At 50.6% G+C, this 20,575-nt stretch overlaps 7 protein-coding genes across 7 annotated transcripts; 5 read left to right on the forward strand and 2 right to left on the reverse strand.

The window, feature by feature from the left end:
- Positions 1-654: 654 nt before the first annotated feature.
- On the forward strand, positions 655-3,309 carry FIBRA_04752 (uncharacterized protein; the record flags this gene model as incomplete). The annotated part of the gene is made up of 3 exons (XM_012326541.1): positions 655-990; positions 1,050-2,006; positions 2,056-3,309. The coding sequence occupies 3 exons, from the start codon at positions 655-657 to the stop codon at positions 3,307-3,309; spliced, it is 2,547 nt and encodes an 848-aa protein (XP_012181931.1).
- Positions 3,310-4,028: 719 nt separating this feature from the next.
- Positions 4,029-6,388, reverse strand: FIBRA_04753 (uncharacterized protein; the record flags this gene model as incomplete). The annotated part of the gene is made up of 12 exons (XM_012326542.1): positions 4,029-4,399; positions 4,448-4,575; positions 4,629-4,726; positions 4,785-4,871; positions 4,919-5,086; positions 5,140-5,225; positions 5,273-5,350; positions 5,399-5,813; positions 5,866-5,924; positions 5,977-6,100; positions 6,161-6,230; positions 6,294-6,388. The coding sequence occupies 12 exons, from the start codon at positions 6,386-6,388 to the stop codon at positions 4,029-4,031; spliced, it is 1,779 nt and encodes a 592-aa protein (XP_012181932.1).
- A 664-nt stretch (positions 6,389-7,052) lies between these two features.
- FIBRA_04754 (uncharacterized protein) lies at positions 7,053-8,214 on the reverse strand (the record flags this gene model as incomplete). The annotated part of the gene is made up of 6 exons (XM_012326543.1): positions 7,053-7,331; positions 7,382-7,470; positions 7,528-7,613; positions 7,667-7,780; positions 7,831-7,900; positions 7,959-8,214. The coding sequence occupies 6 exons, from the start codon at positions 8,212-8,214 to the stop codon at positions 7,053-7,055; spliced, it is 894 nt and encodes a 297-aa protein (XP_012181933.1).
- Positions 8,215-11,469: 3,255 nt separating this feature from the next.
- FIBRA_04755 (uncharacterized protein) lies at positions 11,470-12,645 on the forward strand (the record flags this gene model as incomplete). The annotated part of the gene is made up of 6 exons (XM_012326544.1): positions 11,470-11,734; positions 11,794-11,863; positions 11,916-12,032; positions 12,081-12,166; positions 12,221-12,309; positions 12,367-12,645. The coding sequence occupies 6 exons, from the start codon at positions 11,470-11,472 to the stop codon at positions 12,643-12,645; spliced, it is 906 nt and encodes a 301-aa protein (XP_012181934.1).
- A 468-nt stretch (positions 12,646-13,113) lies between these two features.
- Positions 13,114-14,031, forward strand: FIBRA_04756 (uncharacterized protein; the record flags this gene model as incomplete). Its single annotated transcript, XM_012326545.1, has 4 exons — positions 13,114-13,203; positions 13,258-13,407; positions 13,460-13,857; positions 13,911-14,031. 4 exons carry the CDS (start codon positions 13,114-13,116, stop codon positions 14,029-14,031), a joined length of 759 nt encoding a protein of 252 aa, XP_012181935.1.
- Positions 14,032-14,868: 837 nt separating this feature from the next.
- On the forward strand, positions 14,869-17,844 carry FIBRA_04757 (uncharacterized protein; the record flags this gene model as incomplete). Its single annotated transcript, XM_012326546.1, has 10 exons — positions 14,869-14,945; positions 15,002-15,048; positions 15,103-15,169; positions 15,263-15,507; positions 15,559-15,687; positions 15,741-16,132; positions 16,185-16,433; positions 16,488-16,922; positions 16,979-17,574; positions 17,625-17,844. 10 exons carry the CDS (start codon positions 14,869-14,871, stop codon positions 17,842-17,844), a joined length of 2,457 nt encoding a protein of 818 aa, XP_012181936.1.
- A 142-nt stretch (positions 17,845-17,986) lies between these two features.
- Positions 17,987-20,070, forward strand: FIBRA_04758 (uncharacterized protein; the record flags this gene model as incomplete). Its single annotated transcript, XM_012326547.1, has 14 exons — positions 17,987-18,276; positions 18,337-18,441; positions 18,531-18,677; positions 18,754-18,763; positions 18,816-18,867; positions 18,925-18,937; positions 18,998-19,026; positions 19,087-19,327; positions 19,385-19,417; positions 19,472-19,511; positions 19,568-19,682; positions 19,746-19,790; positions 19,848-19,938; positions 20,004-20,070. The coding sequence occupies 14 exons, from the start codon at positions 17,987-17,989 to the stop codon at positions 20,068-20,070; spliced, it is 1,278 nt and encodes a 425-aa protein (XP_012181937.1).
- Positions 20,071-20,575: the final 505 nt, after the last annotated feature.

Genomic DNA, 20,575 nt, shown 5'->3' on the forward strand with positions numbered 1-20,575 from the left:
TTCTGCAAATGGCTCATCGAAGTTGAAGGACTCGTCCTTGGGCGGAGAGGCGTAATTGAATAGAAGCAAGCCGGTATGACCTAGCCAAACGCGGGATGAATATTATACTGAACGGTTAGTATGCGAGTATCTATCATTAGAGTTCGACCTATCGGTCCGCTCCAGTTCCCAGGACATGTTTGACCAACAAGTCATCCCTTTTCGAACGGTTTTCAGTGACGCTTATGTAGGAGGAATTTGGTAAGTTCCTGCATATTGTCGCAGGAATGCAACGTGTATCCATAAATTGACAATACGTCTATTCTGAGATGACATAATGGAGATGAACTTATGACCATGGAGCTAGAACTCTCTGCGCTTGATGACATACTGACTGGGACCGCTGGTTCGCAGTTGAAGACACGACGGTTTCAATGACCTCAGGCTGGCAAACTCTGCGGCTGACTGGGTGGCCGACTGAAGCCCCTTTCCGCGTATATAAATGCATGTGAATAGTTTATCTTTTGTCCAACCTCTCTTTCTCTCTCCATTTTAGACCCCGGCGGTCTCTCTGTTTCGTTCTCATATTGCTTTTTTGCTTCTTGCAGCGACAGGATCGTCTTCTTTTGTTGTACGCTCTCTTCGAGTCCATATCCCCAGTCTCACGCTCTAGCTATGGTCATCCTCACCCCTCGGTTCACCATCTTGGCTGCCATCTCGTCCATTGCAGTGGTGTCAGCCCTCCCTACTCCGGAAGGTAGCATAGTGCAAGTTCGCTACAGGGACTTGGAGGCAGATACTTCCACCACTGTTCATCACCCCACTTTGGCTCATTCCCCCTCCGCTGCTGACCCTGACGCATCCAATACATCAGGCGACGCATCTGATGGTCACTCCCGACTGTTGCTTTCTCTGCGTTCGCATAAAGGGAACAGTGGGTCTGCTGCTTCCGATTATCATGTCCAGGTGGAAGCCGCTATCAAATCGAGTGAGAAGCATGGCAAGGACAAGGTTTGCGCACTCTGACTATGCAAACTGCGCGAAATATTAATACTGATGATTGTATTTAGCGTTCGATGTGGGATCAACCTGACCCAGTCGAACGGGCGCGCGAAACTGGAATGGAACGTTTGCGCCGCACGGACATTCTCGCTGGTAAGCGCCACGACCACGACGAGGATCACGAGGATCACGAGGACCACGAGGACCATAAAGTCATCGTTGAGGGTAGTCACGACCACGTCAATGTTCATCGCTCGGATGTCTTCCCTACGTTGGTCGGCCGGTCCCCTGAGGAGCTTCTCCAACGTAAAGGCAATGTCTTCCCTCAAAATTCTCATGGCAATGTCGTCGTGTCCGGGAAGGACAATCATGTCCAAGAACGTAGCGGCGGCCGAGATAAGCTGATTGTGAAGGGTATTGATAATCGCGTCCATGCGCATCGCTCCCTTCATCGAAGCCACCATCAAGTCGTTACCAAGGGTGATGGCGACCGCGTTCGTGTCCGTCGGTCCCCTGGCCCTAACAGGCAACACGACCATGGTAAAGCTGTGGGAAGCGGCGATCGCCAACATGTTGATATTCCTCGCTCTCCGGAATCCCATCATCATCATGACCTCGACCGTGATCGTGATCCAAACAAGGTCGTCGTGAAAGGCAGCCATGACACTGCGAATGTCCGCTGGCCGCGATCTCCTGTTCCGCATCGCCATGATGACCACAATCACGTCAAGGTCCGCAGAGCTCCCGCCCCGGCGCCTCATAGCCATGATCACGACCACGACCACGACCATCATGACCGCGATAAAGTCGTCGTAAAAGGCAGTAACGACCATGTGAATATCCACCGATCGCAGCCGGACGATCGCTATGGCCGAGAGGGCCATGAACATACTGGCGCCCAGAAGAGGAGTGGGGAGCAGGGGTCTACTTATGTGTCCGGGGAACATGGAAGTTCGTACTTCATCGCGCATACGAAACGGGGCGAATTACAAACTTCAGGCGTTCCCGGTTCCATCAACATTATGGTACGTTCCTTTAACTATCGAGTTTCAGACAAATGACCTTGCTTTGCAGAGTCCAATGGCAAACTCGACAGCAGGGCAGAAGATTGCCTCATTGGTCCTTGCGACACCAAATAACAACTCTACGTCTTCTGACAATTCGACTGTGGCGGCATTCGTGTTGAATGCCTCCGGAACGGAACAAACACAGATGTATCTTGTGGCAGAACCACCGGAGCTTTCTAATTCGACTAGCAATTCAAGTAGCTCGGGATCAGTACCCCCGTTCCTGAGGGCGGCTCTACAAATCCTAGTGTTCGAGCCCGAAAACGCCGTCATGAAGCCTTACTGTGCGACTTTTGATCCTAATCCTCCTGCGCCGTCTCCCTTGACGGTAGAGGAATGCATGAACAGCACATCTGGAGGTGAGCACAAGAGCCAAGTGTTCGCGTATGAGCCTGAAACCGGCGTCATTCGCCCCATGTGGTTCGATGGTGAGGACGATGGAACGGACGATCCGGGCTCTCGTAATTCTTCAACCTCGAGCTCAGCGTCTTCGAACTCTACGTCCGCGGCGCCTCAGGTTCCGACGACTCCGGCGAGCAGCAAAGTGGCTAGTATAGCCAGTCTGGACGAGGATTTTGGAGAAAACACACGACCAGGTTTCCGTGCCGTCACCTCGAAGGCATATGATGCGTCCTCCTTATTTGCGCAAGCTCGGAACGTGACACTCGTTTTCGCGCCTGCCGCGCCGGAGGTTATGCCTACGAAGAGTGTGAACAGCCCTGTGTCTAATTCTACTTCGAGCTCGACTGCCTTGAGCTCTGCGAGTGCTTCTGTCTCTGCCACCAGTTCGTCTGCGTCCGTGACAGGTATGGCTTCGTCAACATCTGCTAACGTTAGCTCTTCTGCCGCTGCTTTGCCTTCTGCAGGAAAGTTTGTCTCACTCTCTAGCGATATGTCAACGACGACTTCTTCTATTCTGAGCTCGGCTACATCTTCTGTGGCGACGACCTCGACCATCGCAACACCTACCTCTCTTGCTGTGGAAATCTACGATCCAGCTGCGACGAGTTCTTCCTCCTCTTCTGGCTCGGGTACTACTGGGGCTGCCATGTCGACAATCTCTGTTTCTGCTTCATCCACGCCAACTGCAATGCTCGCTGCAGAAAACTTCGTCGCTAATAGTACCTCTACGGCGACGACCTCTTCCAATGGGACTTTGACCGGAAGCAGCGCACCAACTTCGTCAATGACTGCGGTGAGCACGTCGCCGTACGAATGGATGTTTCGGGAGGGAGTTGTGCAACCGGATGAACGCCTTTGAACGTTGTTGGGAGGCACCCTGATCTCTTGTTGCCAGCGCTGACAAAGGGGAGCCCATAATGATTTCCATTGTGTTTCAGCACATTATTATTCTACATCATTATTACTATATTCTCTGGTCAACAGAGCTGATACCAGAAAATTCACTATGTGTACTGTATGCATAACAGCTACTTCGGATGCTATATTTGGTATGGCGCTTACACTAATCATAAGCGAGAAACCCGCGGGCTCAATGAAAGTCAGAGCTGAGTGATTATCCTGCCACTTCGTCCCAAGACTAGTGTCCCCTTCGGGGTGACATACGAAAAAATTGGAACGATACAGAGAAGATTAGCATGGCCCCTGCACAAGGATGACACGCTTTCCCGGAGTGGTAGACCTACGGGTCTCAATATTTATTTTATTTGCCGGAGTCAGAGCATGTACACAATCATGCGGATCCTCCACGGCTTGCCACAACGCATTCCAATGTTCAAATTCATTGTACGATGCATACATGGAGGCTAAAATATCGCCACAAGACATGCTATAGATATAACTCTATGTCCCGTGCAATTCAATATGTCGTGACGTGTATGCAATAGATAACCGAGGCTGAGGATAATCATTGTGCACTGTGATGAGTAAGTAGTGTAAACGCAGCAAATAAAGTAGATCCGTCCGAGCAAATATATGAGTGCTCGAATACTAGCTGTAAAATATCCGCATGGCATTCATTCAAGGGCTATATGCAGGAATAGTGGGTACGAGTTCAAAAACGAATTGCGCCTCCTGTTCAGCAGGAGTGTCATTGCTTGGCGCAGATCCGGGTCTCATGAGCCCGTGCACGCGGGGCTCCTGGGGCACGCCCGGGGACCAGTCATCCAGATAGGGCACGCGCCGCCGTCCGTCGTACAGACACCCTACGCCGATCCCAGGGATAATTTGTGCAAGACGGCCAGTCATTGCATGTCGAACTTCAATGAAGGTGGGACTGAACAAGAGGACGTATGGCGGGTGCCACGCCACACGCTCTGCAACGCCCTCCCATTCGATGATACTACTTGAACTACACGGATCACCGTGGTTGTCCACATAGAATCCAAATGCTAGCGGAGTAGTAAGTAGGGAGTGTACGTCCATGTCCAGTGTCGTACCTTTATAACAGAGCAGGAAGTGTCCCTCAGTCGTTCGAATCATCCCAATTGGCCGACACACGCCATGGCGTTTGGTCATCAATCGCAGACGAGTATCCTCACGCACGGGCAACGTAACGCTATAGAATCTAGCAAGGAAGATTAGTACCGGGTCGGTGACATTCTGAGCACATCGTCTTACTCTGTAACATCCATCACCTCGAACCCCTTCGGACACAGTATGGAGATCTTGGATCCTAGAAACACGAGATCATAGGCTTCAGATGGAATGAAAAATTCCTGCAGACACGGATCTTATCAACTTCGCCGTGCTGAACCTTATCAAAAGTTTATCTACCCTGTGTAATCTAAACATATCATTACACTCCCTGTATTCCGGCAAGTCCGGCAGGTTAGGTGTAAAAATATGGAAAAGGCTAGTGGTCTAGTAAGATAATCAGTAACTATCACAGAGCTCGGAAGACGACATACGCCTTTTCTATTCATGCACACCACGGAAGGACGACCGTTTAACAGACCTACACAAAAGAACTCCACAAAGACGCCTTCTTCACATAATGCCTGTGGAGGTTTGGTGGCCCTTGTGGAAGCTCCGCGGGGTGGCGATATGAGGGCATGGAGATCAAATGCCACGAGTACCTGCGAGTAGGAATCAGGAAATGATTGAACGTAGTGGAGAATCTCAAGCATACGCCATCCGCTAGCACGAGAAAAAAGGCCAAATCAGCCAGAACGGCACATTGCGATACGTTCTTTAACAATAAAACGTGACGGAAAGCTACATACCAGGTCAGCAGGTAGGATTTAATTCATCTAAGAACTTACAACTCGGATTGTGGGAGAAGCCGAACCACACGCCGTCTGTGCTACCAACAGCGATAAGCTCTCTACCATCCGGTGATTCTAACATAGTTTCAGGGAACAAATCGCAGCAACAATAAGAAGACTCACCAAAAGGGACAGAGCAAGTAACTCTCCCATGTGGTTTCATGTTATCCGACGAGACGACCACATTTCTAGACGGAAGAGGAGCACAGGATACATCACACAGTAGTCTAACGTCAAATATTTGTGACAGGCTCAACACATGCTTTCTACGAGCAATGGCAGCTTGTAATCTTTCTCTCCATTCGTTGCGAGCATGTTCAGACTCAACATATAGCGTCATTGGATCGCCGGGGTGCCCGCGACGTTGTATTCGGCAAGGATAAAGCACACGGCCACCATAGGCAATTTCAAGATCTTTTGACAGCTGTGTATCATCTGTTATTCGAGGCGTTGATCGACTTAATGCCATAATGCTGCCGCTCCGCCGTTTGGGCGGATCTGTGAAATTTACTAGTATCAGTAGTTCAAGAGGTATAGGCTTTGCTATGTTCGTCAGCGCATGTGTGGGCCATGGCGTATTATCAACGTACACGCCCGTATACATGATACTTGATTGTTTCGTCTTGTTGCTTTGGTTTTGCGAGCAGCACTATAGCAATGTCATGGCTCCCAGCAATATACATCATAGATCGACAACTTACGATAATGGTCGAACAACATGACAAATAACTCTGCGAGATTCTTCAATCCAAAACTCAAGTCTTTTCGACGCTGCATCTTGCCAGCGTGGACCAACAACCGAGCCTCATTTTGTAAGTCAAGATCCTAGATAATGCAGGCCATGTTCAGTAGATTGTGTATGAGTATAACTGCACACTATCTCACAATAGGTTCTCCGAATTCAAATACCAAGTTTGAAGTATAACTTGCACGTTCCTCAAACCGCATCACCGATCTGGAACTTGTCCCGAGAGAAGCACATGAGATACCGCACGAGATATAAGAATAGCTCGCTCACGTTTGATTGGCTTCCCGTGCATCATCGCCACCACGGGAATACCAAAAGGATTGATTCGCGGCTCTATTAGGCAGGGGAGCTTCGTCTAGAAGCATAGTGTAGACTGAATGCTCGGTGGGCAAGCCCTTAGTCGAGCGACCCAAACGAGTGCTGGATACTAGACGGTGATGTGGACTAAACCACAGCCTCTGGAATCTAGCACAGCTTGACAGCGTCTCAAGATCTCGCGGTTAGTGAAGGAGCCCGCGGCTTGTGCACAAAAACGTCGATGAGGAACAAGCAACAGCCACAGAATTTCAGATTGGGAACCCGACCCGACAGGTATCTGCGGACGAGCTCGGATGATTGCGACAGCTATGCTCGTTCAGGCTATGCTCCGCATCTCGAGGGCTATAGTGCAAAAAATCGGCCGCAAGACATAGTGGATGGCGGATGCTGAAGATCGCATAACATGGCAACAGTGGCAGCCGCGAGGCGCTTGTGCAATGATCTTGAAGCCGGTACTTATTGATATCGGGTATCATGGTCTCTGATACAGATCTTAGATACTACTACCATCGTATGCATAGCTTCAAGTTGTATATGAACTGTGCGTGTGGGATACTTTTCGAGTCTCTGTCAGTGCCGCAATCATGAAGGATTCGAGCCCAACAAAATCAACATAAGATGACCCAATAAAGCAACAATGAGTGATGAGACTGAAGATGAAAGCTATGCAATGTCGGTCCGTGAGAACGTATCAACACTAACAAGAGTGAACTAGCAGCCCATCGTGATGCCATTGTAAGGACCATCGTGGTCGGAAAGGTTTCCATCTAGGAGGTTCGCGACGTCGCCAACTATGCATTGCTTACTCGGGTTGTCCTGCCCAGGACATTGTGTCCACTCCCCCGAATCCTGGATGTGTAGTTCGCCCGAGGGATGCACATAACCTAGATCCATACCCGGGACTATTGGAATTGGGTCCTCCTCGTTATTGATGTGGGTCACGGAAGTTGATTGGGCATCAACGTAGTTTGCAAAAGCTTGGTTGCCAACCTGGTGGAGATGAGCGATGAGCAAAGACAGGGGATCTTTATCATGCGTACCCGGGGCAGTCCGTAGCCAACGAACTTAAATGATGCACCAGGAATATGCAGTGGAAGGTAGACAGCATCAAGAAGCGCAATAGCAGCACCTATCAAACTATGTCAGCTACCATCTCCATACAGTTATGCGAACTTAGGCAATTTACCTAAGGAATGTCCCACGAGTGTAACGTCCTTTGCGCCATACTTGGACATCGCACTTTGCACAGCCGAGAGAACATCCGTCGCTGTCCTGTAAAAATTGATCAGCAGCAGTATTTCCATACGCGTGATAGGGCGGCCCACTTCGCATGTTCGTCTGCGAATCCGTCGTGCACCTCAATGTCGGAGCTTAACTCCGGGAACAGAGTAGAATTAAGCTTTACTTGGACGATTTTTGCGTCTGTGACGAGCGACCAGCTAGTAAAGGCATCAGTATGATAACTGGGGGGCAAAAGATCGAAACGTACATCTCTTCAGGATCTGTTCCCTGATGCGAAACAATCACTGAGCTTAGGGAGGGATCATATCCTACAAACCCTGAAATGGTTTTCAGAACGTCAGCGCATTTTGCGATACTAGCCACCCTGCCACCTACAAAATTGTATAGTGTCACCATTGCCTCCGGACGCGATGGGCTCAAAATCTGGATTTGCTTGACAATTCACACCACAGGTCCAAGTGAGTGTCTCAGACGCTTTGCAGTAGCCAGTGCTGGCGTAATGGGTGTATGGCGTGAACGCTGAGATGGCTGGCTGCCCTAGAGCGGAGATTGATGCCCTACTCCTGAGACCTGCTGTAGGAGCTGTCTGCACAGCAGACAAAAAAGCGAGGAAAATAATATAATGAAGCATGGAAGAGAACGTGGGGCTTGAATGTAGAAGGGAAGACACTAGGTCTGAGTTGGGAGAGTAGCACCCGTCTAGATATATATACTTAGGACGTCAGGTTAAATCTTACATTGATGGTCGAGACTCACGGCACCGCCGAGCAAAAAAAAACAGGACAATGATATGGACCAAAACCAAACATTGATAATTGGTCAAACCCGGGACGGCGCTGCGTAGCTAAACCGATATCTTCCCCCCTGGTTATGGGAGCATACGGGCATGCCCTGTCTTTCGATTTGATCGACTGAGTTGGTGGCTACGCTGAGCTCCTTATAACCAATAAATGACCGAAAGGTAAGTGTCCTATGTTCGCAGTAAGTAACACGTCAGTCGAGTAGCGAGCTCACTACTGTAGTGGGCGAAAGTCCTCCTGGACTTTGGCCCAAGAGTCTGAGACTCATCGATCTTTCCAAGACTCCAGCGTCCGGCAAGAACAGTGAGATAAAGCACCTCCCGCGCTTTAACTCAGAATCACGATTATGACATTTCGCGTATAAATTTGAGCGAGCCAAAACCGCATCATAAAATAGAAGAGTGAGTCGACGTCACTAACAACCAGCCCTCACTTGCAAAGTTGCAGTTTCATGGTCTCGTACCCAGTTCGACACGTCTGGACACGAGACCACAGTTTCAGTACTGATAAGTACCGCCTTCTAAGCGCCTCATCAGCAACATGATCGGGATTCCCCGAATAGCAACAAGCCTACTTAGGAAGTTTACTCTCCTTGTTCCTTTGACACTTCCTTCAACACGAATCATCTTCTGAATTCAAGGACGTGCAGAGGATGTGAATGCGTCGATGAGATTATTCAATAGCGGATATGTCAATCAGGACACCAACGGTGAGTTTGTACTGCGGCCTAGAAACTTTTACCGGTTTCCCAAGCCGCGATAGCTATTTCTGCCTCGTCCCTTGGTCGTCCCAGATGTGTCAAAAACTTCGGCGTTTCGGAACGAGATCGTCCTATTGAAATAATATCACAGCTGCCCTTGCCACGTCCGACCATTAGGCTGGCAATACTCCAAATCGATATCGTAGTGAGGGTCACCGCTTCGTCTACTTCTCCTAGTGTTGACAAAAAAGCGAACTTGTGAATCCGACTGTCATACTCATCCAATTACCTTTGCTTTCTGGCAGCGACTACACATGGACCAACTCAGTACTTCACTATTCCAATATTGATTACCCAGACACTTTAATCAGCCCGAAACGCCGAGATGGATTAGTTGGGCTCCGGAGTTGGCGAACTAGGACTAGACAATTCAATTTTTGAGCGTGTTGACTTACCGTAAGTGTTGAATGCTAGGTCTCTACTGGTTTGAGTCACTGATCATGCACTCGCGGTATGGCAGCATAAAGTCAGCGATTATGTTTCTGCTCCGAAGGCTTAGCGTCCATGAGCGATCGTGTCGCCTCTCGCTTATCCCTCCGGATGTTCTACTGATCACTTAAGGACCGTGATAGAAGGATCCTGATATGTCGCTTTTCCGGCTATACCGCAGTGTAGATGGTCCACGCTGAATTCAAGAATGGCGTCATCATTGCGTCCTGTCCCGTGGCAACTCCGACCTTCAAGTTCTGTAGTGTTCCGAACAGAGTCGAGATATGTAGCCTGAGAAGACATTGGCAGGAGATCGAAGCCGTAGAACTGTACAGCTTCGCCCTCCTACAGTACATAAAAGGTGAAAAGCTCTCATCAGCCTGTCTGGTGAATCTCAATTACTAACACTTGATACATGGCTCTAGAGCCTGTACACGATGGCGCCAAGTTGCATCTATCATACGGCAAGTATCTTGCATGATATACCGTCCCTGGCTGGGATAGAACGGCATCGTAAGCACTGGTGATTGTAGTGTTTGGATCTTTGACTAATCACAGATCCCACCCCAGGCTAGGGCAGGTTATGTAAACCTTATGTTCTTCCGCTCACCCTGTACGCTGTGTTTACGCTTTGGTTCAGCTATCATCAGTGTTCAGGTGGCCCCATTACTTCGGATCTTGTGTACACTTCTCAGTGCCGTATGTTCTGTCCCCCTTGCTGAGCTATATTTGGATTTACCATACTATTCAGCTCCCTATCAGGCGGATGGCCCTGAGTTTTTGAGTCACCGCTGCATTCTCACCGAACGATGTCCTTGTGGCGGTTTCTAGTGGAGTTCACCACTTCCGCACAATTTCCCTCGCTACAGGAGAATATGTACGGATGCCGCTCAAAACATCGTTTCCACGTGAATGGTATCCACTCTTTCCTCTCGGAATGATTGCTCATTTCTAACGAGATGTGTTCGTCCATCGCGAACAGCAGGTCGGCTACTATTAACAAGAATTTAGCTCACCGCGTGCAATCGTCTAGTCGTGGTCTCCTGGGCTCACACTGGCATGAGGTGTCAAGTCAGACGCGGCGAGGGCGCATGGTCTCGTTGTTTCCTAACCTTCTGCTCAACAACCGATGTATAGGCTGTGTGGTCAGTAGCCTACTGACACAACCACCATTCAGACACCGATGCAGGGTACCCAGAGCAACGAGTAACACGCGCATCATATGCGACACCCTGTTAATCAATCACACGTCTGGGTGATCAGAGGCGTGAATTGGCTGTGTGATAGTATAGCATGCTCACACCATCTCAACACCGTCTCTGGTCAGGCCAGGCGTTTTCGAAAAGTTGCCCGCGTATCACCTGTCAAATGGAATTTAGTGGAAAGGTACGGGGTTACCAGTCTGCTCTTGATTGAGGAACACGGACCAATGTCACGGGTCGGATTTGAAGTGGTTGAAGAACGTGCCAAACGTCGGCGCGGCAATAGAAGGCCCTTATCTACGCACGTCCTTCTAGCGGACGGGCCTCAGGGAAAACAAGCAGACTGCATAGATTCTGATCGTCTATACTTGTCGGCATTCCTCGCTTCTTTGAGCGATCATGTGTATGTTATTATAGTCATATCGACGGTGAGCACATGAAACTCAGACTCTCAGTGTATCCGGGTAGGGGTGTCCCATCCCGTTCGGCATCCGGCACCTTCCTTATTCGTCGACTACAGCTTGTGTCCATATGGTGTTTCTTCTCGCCATGTTGCCACACCGCCAACATCAGCTTGCTTCTGATTACTCCGCATTCCTTCCTCTCCTCTGCCATGGGGGTATCCCACGGACTTACAGCTATAAATTCGGCACTGCTCTTCAATAGTCCCATTGCCGTGCTCGGTTCATAGCCCCATGTCTGCTCTGGCTTTCGGTGTTGCTCTCTTGGCCGCTGTGGCCGCCGTCCAGGCCATCCCAGCGGCAGGGCTCAAGGCGCGCCAGTCTATTACTGCGCTCTCTTCCTCTCAGATCTCGGCATTTACCCCCTACACATGGTATGCGAGTGCAGGGTACTGTTCGGCGTCTGAGACTATAAACTGGTCTTGCGGCACGAACTGTGAAGCCAACCCGAGCTTCAAGCCTGTTGCGTCTGGCGGCAATGGAGACGGCACACAGTACTGTGAGTGTTCAGCCGTCGATCTAGTGGAGGCTGCCTTGCTGACAGGTGACGCCCTACAGGGTTTGTTGGGTACGATCCCACGCTAGACACAGTGATTGTCTCGCACCAGGGGACAGATCCTGAAGAAATGTGTGTTGTTTGAATTTCACATCTTGCATATTCTAACCGCCGGCGTGAACAGCTTGCCGCTAGTCACGGATGTAGACATTACGCTGGTTGACCCAGACTCGACACTTTTCCCAGGTTTGTCGGCTCAGGGCATCCAAGTCCATCAGGGATTCTCGGACGATCAAGCGCAGTGAGTACACGTCGAAGATTTCCGCAAGCCAAACTTATTGTCCCTTAGAACGGCCACGGATGTTTTGTCTGCTGTACAGACTACCATGTCTACTTATAGTACTAGCACTGTCACAGTGGTTGGACACTCTCTTGGTATGCATTACCGTCGTTTCCAGCTACAGTCTCGTCTAACTTGGTGTATGCCAGGGGCTGCAATCTCACTCCTCGATGCTGTCTACCTTCCGCTGCACATACCTGATGCTACATTTGCGTTTTATGGATACGGTCTTCCTCGTGTGAGTTTACGTCCCGCAATTTGGAGCCTCTGAGTGGTACGCTGATGCCCAACGCAGGTTGGGAACCAGGCATTCGCGAACTACGTCGATGCGCAGCCGATCTCGGTAACGCACATCAACAACGAGGAAGACCCGATTCCGATCTGCCCAGGCATGTTCCTCGGCTACGTACACCCCGCCGGTGAGGTACACATCGAGGACTCCGGCGAGTGGGCGGCGTGTCCCGGCCAGGACAACCCGAGCACCCAGTGCATTGTTGGCGATGTTCCGGAAGTTTATGATGGCGACCTCAGTGACCACGACGGTCCGTATAATGGCATCACCATGGGATGTTGATTGAATTGAGATGACTGCCGGGTTGGATTGTCGAGAAGAACCGTCCGTTCATTAATGTATCTATATGTATGGGTTCTGGTGGGCGATTCGTGGCCGTTACTTATACCCTATCATGTTGTCCGGTTTTCAGTCAGAAATTAAACGAGTTCGTGTACAACCCGATTCAGTTGATCAAGTAGCTCGAATGACAGAGCACGGTCTCAGGACCGTAGGGATCCGCTTTCAGCCATAATCAGCTTGTACGCGCGCGTCGCGTCAGCCCGCGAACCCCTCCTGCATTCGACCCCCAGCCAAGCATAGTGTCAGGAGTGCGAGCACCGTTGTTGCATTTTTCTTTCGATTTTCTTGTAAAATGCGTGCACCAGGACCTATGTGAGTAATATCATGATCAGCAATGCCCGAGAAGGAAGAGATCTTTATGCTTGGCCTCGAGGCTCGTGGATGTCCCGACTGCTTGTTAACGGCACTATGTCCAGCACTGTCAATGTCTTCGTGGTCTCCCCTGATACGCGTTCCGAGCGACGTTTCGATTTACATATCACTGTACAGCAGCTGAAAGTACGTTGGATCGCCTACAGTAACGAACAAATCCACTAAGATGCGTATGTGTAGAATAAGCTCGAACTCATCACTGGGATCCCAGTACCTAATCAGTCAATATCAGTCCATAACGCCGAGAACGACTCGAATATTCTCGCAGTGCTTGAAGATGAGAACAGAGCGCTTGGGTTCTATGGGATGCAGGACGGGCAAGTGCTAAAGGTACGCGTTATATGGATTTTTTTGGACTGTATATATCGTTACGAAGTTCTAGGTCACGGATCTTAACCCATCGACTTCTTTCACGGGTCAACTAAGTGATGTCTCGCAAGTTGAGAAATTTGAATTGAGCGAAGAGGCATACGCGCAGCGCCGAGGTACATTTGTCTTGCTCAACTTGCTGGAGTCGATTTTACATGGAATGAGGACAGACACCGTCTTAGCATACAAACAACGCCATAAGATTGGGCGTTTTGCGGATAACGAAGAGAGTGCCAGTACCCCGGTCCCCGAGGTGAACATATCAATTGGGTCTCGCTGTGAGGTGGAAACCAGCGAAGAGGGCTTCCATAAGAGAGGGACGGTGCGTTTTGTTGGGCCTACAAAATTCGCCAAGTCTGGTACATGGGTTGGCGTCGAGTATGACGAGCCGATCGGAAAGAACGATGGCTCGTAAGTGCGCCCGCAGATGATGTGACCTCGAGGCTGATTGTATCTGATTGCAGAGTCCAAGGGGAGCGATACTTCACTTGTCGCCAAAACTTTGGCGTGTTCGTACGACCGGACAGACTCAAGATCGGAGACTTTCCAGTAGAAGAGATCAACTTTGACGATGAAGAAATATGAACCGGCAGCCATATGATATTGTAGGTCTACTTCGGCTATAATACAATGCCATCTCGGTAGAGAACCATTGCGCTGCCTTTTGCTCCAGGTCCCTTCCCACAATGTATGCAAGTATGTACCCTGTTGGCTCACAGTCGCGAGCAGCCCATTTCAACAGGTCAAGGATGTTTTAGGCCTCTTATGATGAGACCCCCACTGGCAGAGGTCTTCAAAAGTTGATCCACAGTTTCTGAGATGTATCTTAAGTCCGAACCCTGAAGGAACTAATTTGCATGATATGGCGATGTCAAGTTGCTGCGGTAGGGGTACGCCTCGTAAGCCTGTCTGTGAGTGCAAGGATTTCTCTGCACTGATTTGGCAGAATGACTATGGCATCGTACTGCCTAATCGTACTAATTACTGGGATGGGGCCGATGTAACATGAGCGGTCCGAATGATCCCCGGTTCGACCGATACTCGAGGCAGCTTGCTAGGAACTAGTCAGGGAGAAAAATCACCATCAGCATTACATTTGCGATGCAGGCTGCAGAGTAGAAATGAACGATCTATGTGGATCATTGTGGGGCAGAACTGCAAGCGGTCTACGCAGTGGATACAAGCCCGGGCGGATGAGGCTAACTTACTTGGAGGAGGACCTTCCTATTTTGTGGCATATCCTTCTAGAATTAGCTGGAATATCTGAGACGTCCGGGAGACCTCCGATTTACCCACGGCCTCCGGTCGTGCAAGTCTGACAGAACGCAGGACGCGCGTCGCTCTGAGCAGTCCTTATAACGGCCTCCCTCCTGCACAACTACAATCTTTCTCTCTTTCATTTCTGTCACGCATTTTTGAACGATGGCCGATCCCAGTGGTGCAGCGCCAGGACCTGGTCCAAATGATATCTCAACAGCCATCCTGAGGCCAAAGAAATCGTATGTGCTATGGACGCGTCATGTATAGAGATCAGCCCTTGCTGAATATATTGCAGTCCTAACCGTCTTATTGTCGATGAAGCGTCGTCTGATGATAACTCTGGTGGGTATCTTTGCGGCGGATGCTTTCAAAGAAATGCTCAGTAACAATCCGCAGTTGCAACTCTCAACCCCGCCACAATGGAGACTCTCCAACTCTTTCGCGGAGACACTATCATTGTGAGGTATGTGCCCATGGTGTATCCACCTCTGGTTCGCATGTACCTCTTGCACGGGTGCATATCCAGTGCTAGTCGGTATTAATGCTCGATTCACAGAGGCAAGAAGCGCCATGATACCGTCCTCATTTGCCTCAGCTCCGACGACGTAGAAGAGGGCAAGATCCAAATGAACAAGGTTGCTCGTAACAACTTGCGTGTCAAGCTCGGCGACATGGTCAACGTACACCCATGTCTAGATATCAAATACGGCAAACGTGTCCATATTCTCCCTTTCGACGACTCGATCGAGGGCCTCAGCGGCAACATTTTCGATGTTTACCTCAAGCCGTACTTTTTGGAGGGTATGTGCAGATAGATGTGAGCCCGATAGTCTTGCTGATTGTCGTGCCAAGCATATCGGCCGGTCCGGAAGGGTGACACTTTCCTCGTCCGCGGTGGCATGAGGACGGTGGAGTTTAAAGTCATCGAGACTGATCCAGCGGAGTACTGTATTGTCGCGCAAGACACAGTCATTCATACAGGTGAGTTGCGCGTCTCTATTGCAAAGTATGCTTCCGGTACAATTTTCGTGCAGAGGGTGACCCAGTCAAACGTGAGGACGAGGAAGCAAACCTGAACGAGGTTGGATACGATGATATCGGAGGTTGCCGCAAGCAGATGGCACAAATTCGTGAGCTCGTAGAGCTGCCTCTGCGCCATCCACAGCTCTTCAAGTCCATTGGTATCAAGCCTCCCCGCGGCATTCTGATGTATGGTCCTCCTGGTACGGGTAAGACGCTAATGGCTCGTGCGGTGGCCAACGAGACAGGCGCGTTCTTCTTCTTGATTAACGGTCCTGAAATTATGAGCAAAATGGCGGGAGAAAGTGAAAGTAATCTGCGGAAAGCGTTCGAGGAGGCAGAGAAGAACTCTCCTGCAATCATCTTCATCGACGAAATTGACTCTATTGCTCCGAAGCGTGAAAAGGTACGTCAAGTCGTGAAAGGCTGTCTCGAGCGTGTATCTAAAATATGCTTAGACGAATGGAGAAGTCGAGCGTCGTGTCGTGTCGCAATTACTGACTCTCATGGATGGCCTGAAGGCCCGTTCAAACGTTGTCGTCATGGCCGCGACTAACCGGCCCAATTCTATTGATCCTGCACTCAGACGGTTCGGACGATTCGATCGTGAAATTGACATCGGCATTCCTGACCCCACCGGCCGTCTCGAAATTCTCCGCATTCACACGAAGAACATGAAGTTAGGGGATGATGTCGATCTCGAGCAGGTCGGTACTGTAGTTCTACCTCACTTGCTTCAGTACTTACGCAGCAATCTCTAGATTGCCGCTGATACGCACGGTTACGTCGGTTCTGATCTTGCATCACTATGCTCGGAGGCAGCCATGCAGCAGATCCGCGAGAAGATGGATTTGATCGACTTGGATGAGGACACAATCGACGCAGAGGTGCTCGACTCGCTCGGCGTCACCATGGAGAACTTCCGATTTGCACTGGGCACCTCAAACCCATCTGCACTGCGCGAGACGGTTGTTGAAGTGCCGACCGTCAAGTGGGCGGATATTGGTGGTCTGGACAAGGTCAAGCAGGAGCTCCAGGAGACTGTGCAGTATCCCGTGGAACATCCCGACAAGTTTCTCAAGTACGGTATGTCTCCTTCGAAAGGTGTTTTGTTTTATGGCCCGCCGGGTACTGGTAAGACACTGCTCGCGAAGGCAATTGCCAACGAGACGCAGGCCAACTTCATCAGTATCAAGGTATACATGTTCCTACAGCTTGGTTGGGTACAGCTTTTGAACCTTTTCGTTCTCAGGGTCCCGAGCTTCTCACAATGTGGTTCGGTGAATCTGAGGCCAATGTGCGCGATGTGTTCGACAAGGCTCGCGCTGCAGCCCCTTGTGTCATGTTCTTCGACGAATTGGACTCTATTGCGAAGGCTCGTGGCGGGTCGTCGGGTGACGGTGGCGGAGCTGGAGACCGTGTGTTGAACCAGATCTTAACGGAGATGGATGGTATGAACGTGAAGAAAAACGTCTTCATCATTGGCGCGACGAATCGACCAGACCAGATTGATCCTGCGCTGTTGCGACCGGGACGTCTCGATCAGCTGATCTACATCCCTCTGCCCGACGAGCCGTCGCGTTTGGCAATTCTCAAGGCAGCATTGAGGAAGAGTCCTGTTGCGCCCGACGTTGACCTCGGGTTCTTATCGAAGAGCACGCATGGGTTCTCCGGTGCTGATTTGACGGAAGTGTGCCAGCGTGCAGCGAAGCTAGCGATCCGAGAGAGCATCGAGGCAGACATCAGGAGAGCGCGGGAGAAGAAAGAAAAGGAAGAGGCTGCTGGTGAAGATGCAAAGATGGAAGAAGACGAAGAGGAGGAGGAGGATCCAGTGCCGGTCATCACAAGGTACGCTCACGCACTAACTATACTATACCTGCTGACGTAGGTTTGGATAGGGAACACTTCGAGGAGGCGATGAGATTTGCACGTCGGTCGGTATCGGATGGGGACATCCGGCGATACGAGATGTTCTCGCAGAACCTGCAACAATCGCGTTCGTTTGGATCGACGTTCAAGTTCCCGGAGGGCGCTGGTGGGTCTGCGCCCGGTGCACCCGCGGCGGCGGGCAATGCAGGGTTCGGTGAGGAGACGCAGGATGATGACCTATATGCATGACGAATCGATACGCTGTGTTACTTGTAGTTTCTCTGAGTTTGTGCCTTACATCGACTTGAAAATGACTAGAGCGATTTCCGTGTATATATGGTGCTGCGCCAGGGGCCGAGACGGTGACGCCATAGGCCAAGCGAGGCCTACCATGCACGCGCCGTCGAGGACTGCGTTCGATTTGTCCGCACCTGCGTGTATTGCGATCAACCTCCGCTCTTGTTGTCCTAGTCCGCTCAGTCTCTATCCTGCACCATTCTGGCTCTCCGGATTCCGTCGGCAGCAGTTGCTGCACAGCTCGTTCGAACAAATGGAAGCTCGCAAGGCATTCTCCTCCGCCACTCGTTCTCTCTCCGCCACCTCCCTTAGAACTCGTCTCACCAGCCTCACCAGCACGCCCCTCCGCAGCCCTGTCCCCGTATTCAATCCTCCCAACATCGAGTCAGTCCTGTTCTCCTGACCTGGCAGGACTTTCGTTAACCCAGACGCGTCCCTGCTCAGCTTCGTCTCCTCTAAGGTCCCCAGAAAGAGACGGCTTCAGACACTCGCCGTCGCCTTATGGTCCACGGCTTTCGTCTGGTGTACATTCACGTTCTTGCTACTCCTGTGCGTATGCTCCCGTGGTCCTCGCTCCCTGATCGCGTGCATGATACTAAACGTCACCTCTGTGCGCGGCATATTTCTCTTCGGTTAAGGTCCTTCCCACCACTATGGCCATTCCTCGCCGCATACATGGTGTGGGCATACTTCATCGACAATAGCCCGGAGCATGGCGGCAGATTCAGCCCGTGGGTGCGAGCGGGACGCTTTTGGCGGTACTTTGCTGAGTACTATCCTGCACTGTGAGTGTGTCCTTTGGCGTCCACACGATGAGGCCGCGCACTGACGCTTGATGTTACGTTATGGCGCGGATTGAAGCGTGCTGAAGGTCAGATTTGGATCTCTAGAACGCTTGTTCGGAGCATTCACCATGAGCGTAGACGTGTGACCTGCCCACAGATCGACCATACGTGTTCGGCTATCATCCGCACGGTCAGTACTGCTCCCAAAGCTCTATTTTGGCAACCTGATCTCGAGCGTTACGACCAGGTATCATTGGCATGTGAGTTTACCCTCCCTCGAGCGACAGCTGATGTCACTCTGAGAGATTTTTCTTGCCCAGGGGTGCCCTTTGCACGTTCGGAACTGAGAGTACGTATGCGCGGGCTCCGTGCTGGCGCTCCGTCAACTCATCTGGGCTCGCATTCGCAGGTACAGGTTTTTCAGAATTATACCCAGGGATTGTCCCCCACCTCTTGACGCTCGCATCTAACTTTCGTCTGCCATTCTACCGCGACATACTATTGGCGATGGGCATATGTTCCGTGAGCAAGAAGTCCTGTAGCAACATATTGAGGCGTGGCGCGGGGCAGGCGATCACGATTGTCGTCGGCGGTGCTGCAGAGAGTCTTAGCGCTCGCCCCGGGACGGCAGACCTGACACTGAGGAAGAGGTGCGTCCTACAAGGCTGGTCACATCTGTTGACCTAAGCCAGCATATTGGGGTCTAGGCTGGGTTTCATCAAAATGGCAATTCAACACGGGTGTGTCCCCTCACGTTCCCCGCATACATGCAGTACATTGAACCTGTATGCTAGTGCTGACCTTGTGCCAGTCTTCTCATTTGGGGAGAACGACGTATGTTTCTCGTAACTGTCGTGATGTCAACTGATGCCTGCTGTTGCGCCGTGCAGATCTATCAACAAATGCCAAACGAGAAGGGCACAACAACCTATGCATTGCAGAAAAAGTTCCAGAATGTGTTTGGGTTCACCCTTCCTCTCTTTCACGGTCGGGGGCTGCTAAATTGTGCGCATTTACCCGTATTGCTCAACGCTCATAAGCCCTAGACTTATCTTGATGCCATCCTAGACAACCTGGGGCTAATGCCGTATCGCAAGCGTATCATCGCAGTCAGTGAGTATTTATCGTGGTGCTTTCGTGTGCGCCGGTAAAATCGTGAATTTTTCTTAGTCGGCAACCCTATACACGTAGAGAAGTGCGAGAAACCGACGCTGGAGGAACTCACGCACGTTCAGACCCTATACATAGAAGAGCTCATGAGGTGTGTCTCGTTCCGTTTGCACACAAACTGTGCGACATCCCCTCGCTGATCTTCTGCGTCTACAGGATATGGAATACGTACAAGGACGAGTTTGCACGATCGCGGAAGCGCGAGCTGAACATCATTGAGTGAGACAGTTGCTGCCTGCATTGTAGCTTACTTTTCTATCTCGCATTTGTTGTCGTTTCGTTTTGCGGGAACACTGGCGTGTTCCTGTCGACTCTGGTGCGGTTGTTGCCGTAAGTCAGCCGTTGTGTCGTCTCATATGCATCGACTTTATCTTCTGAGAGCCCATGCAAGCTAAGGGACCGGTTTCTGGCCGTCGAGCTGTTAAAGCTGTCGTTTCTCTGTTCTTATAAAGTCTGGTGCTGTATTTGTAAAGAGCAAGTATTGTATTCACACCTAAGTACGTCCGAGAGACATTGTAAGCCTGGGGTTTCATATTTCATAGGTCAGCTGATGCGAGCTTCTTTCACCTGTGCCTATCGCGACTTCTGCGCGTGTGGGCAAAGTTTAAAGCGTCTGAATGTCGTGATTGTATTGTTGTTCCTGGCTCCTTGTAAGTGCGTTTTTTTTTTAATTTTTGTATGGGATCGTTGGATTCGCCCAAGTAAGAGTGACCGGTTCATAATACGGT

Source organism: Fibroporia radiculosa, assembly GCF_000313525.1.
Source record: "Fibroporia radiculosa TFFH 294 genomic supercontigs, scaffold3357, whole genome shotgun sequence".
NCBI lineage: Eukaryota > Fungi > Basidiomycota > Agaricomycetes > Polyporales > Fibroporiaceae > Fibroporia > Fibroporia radiculosa.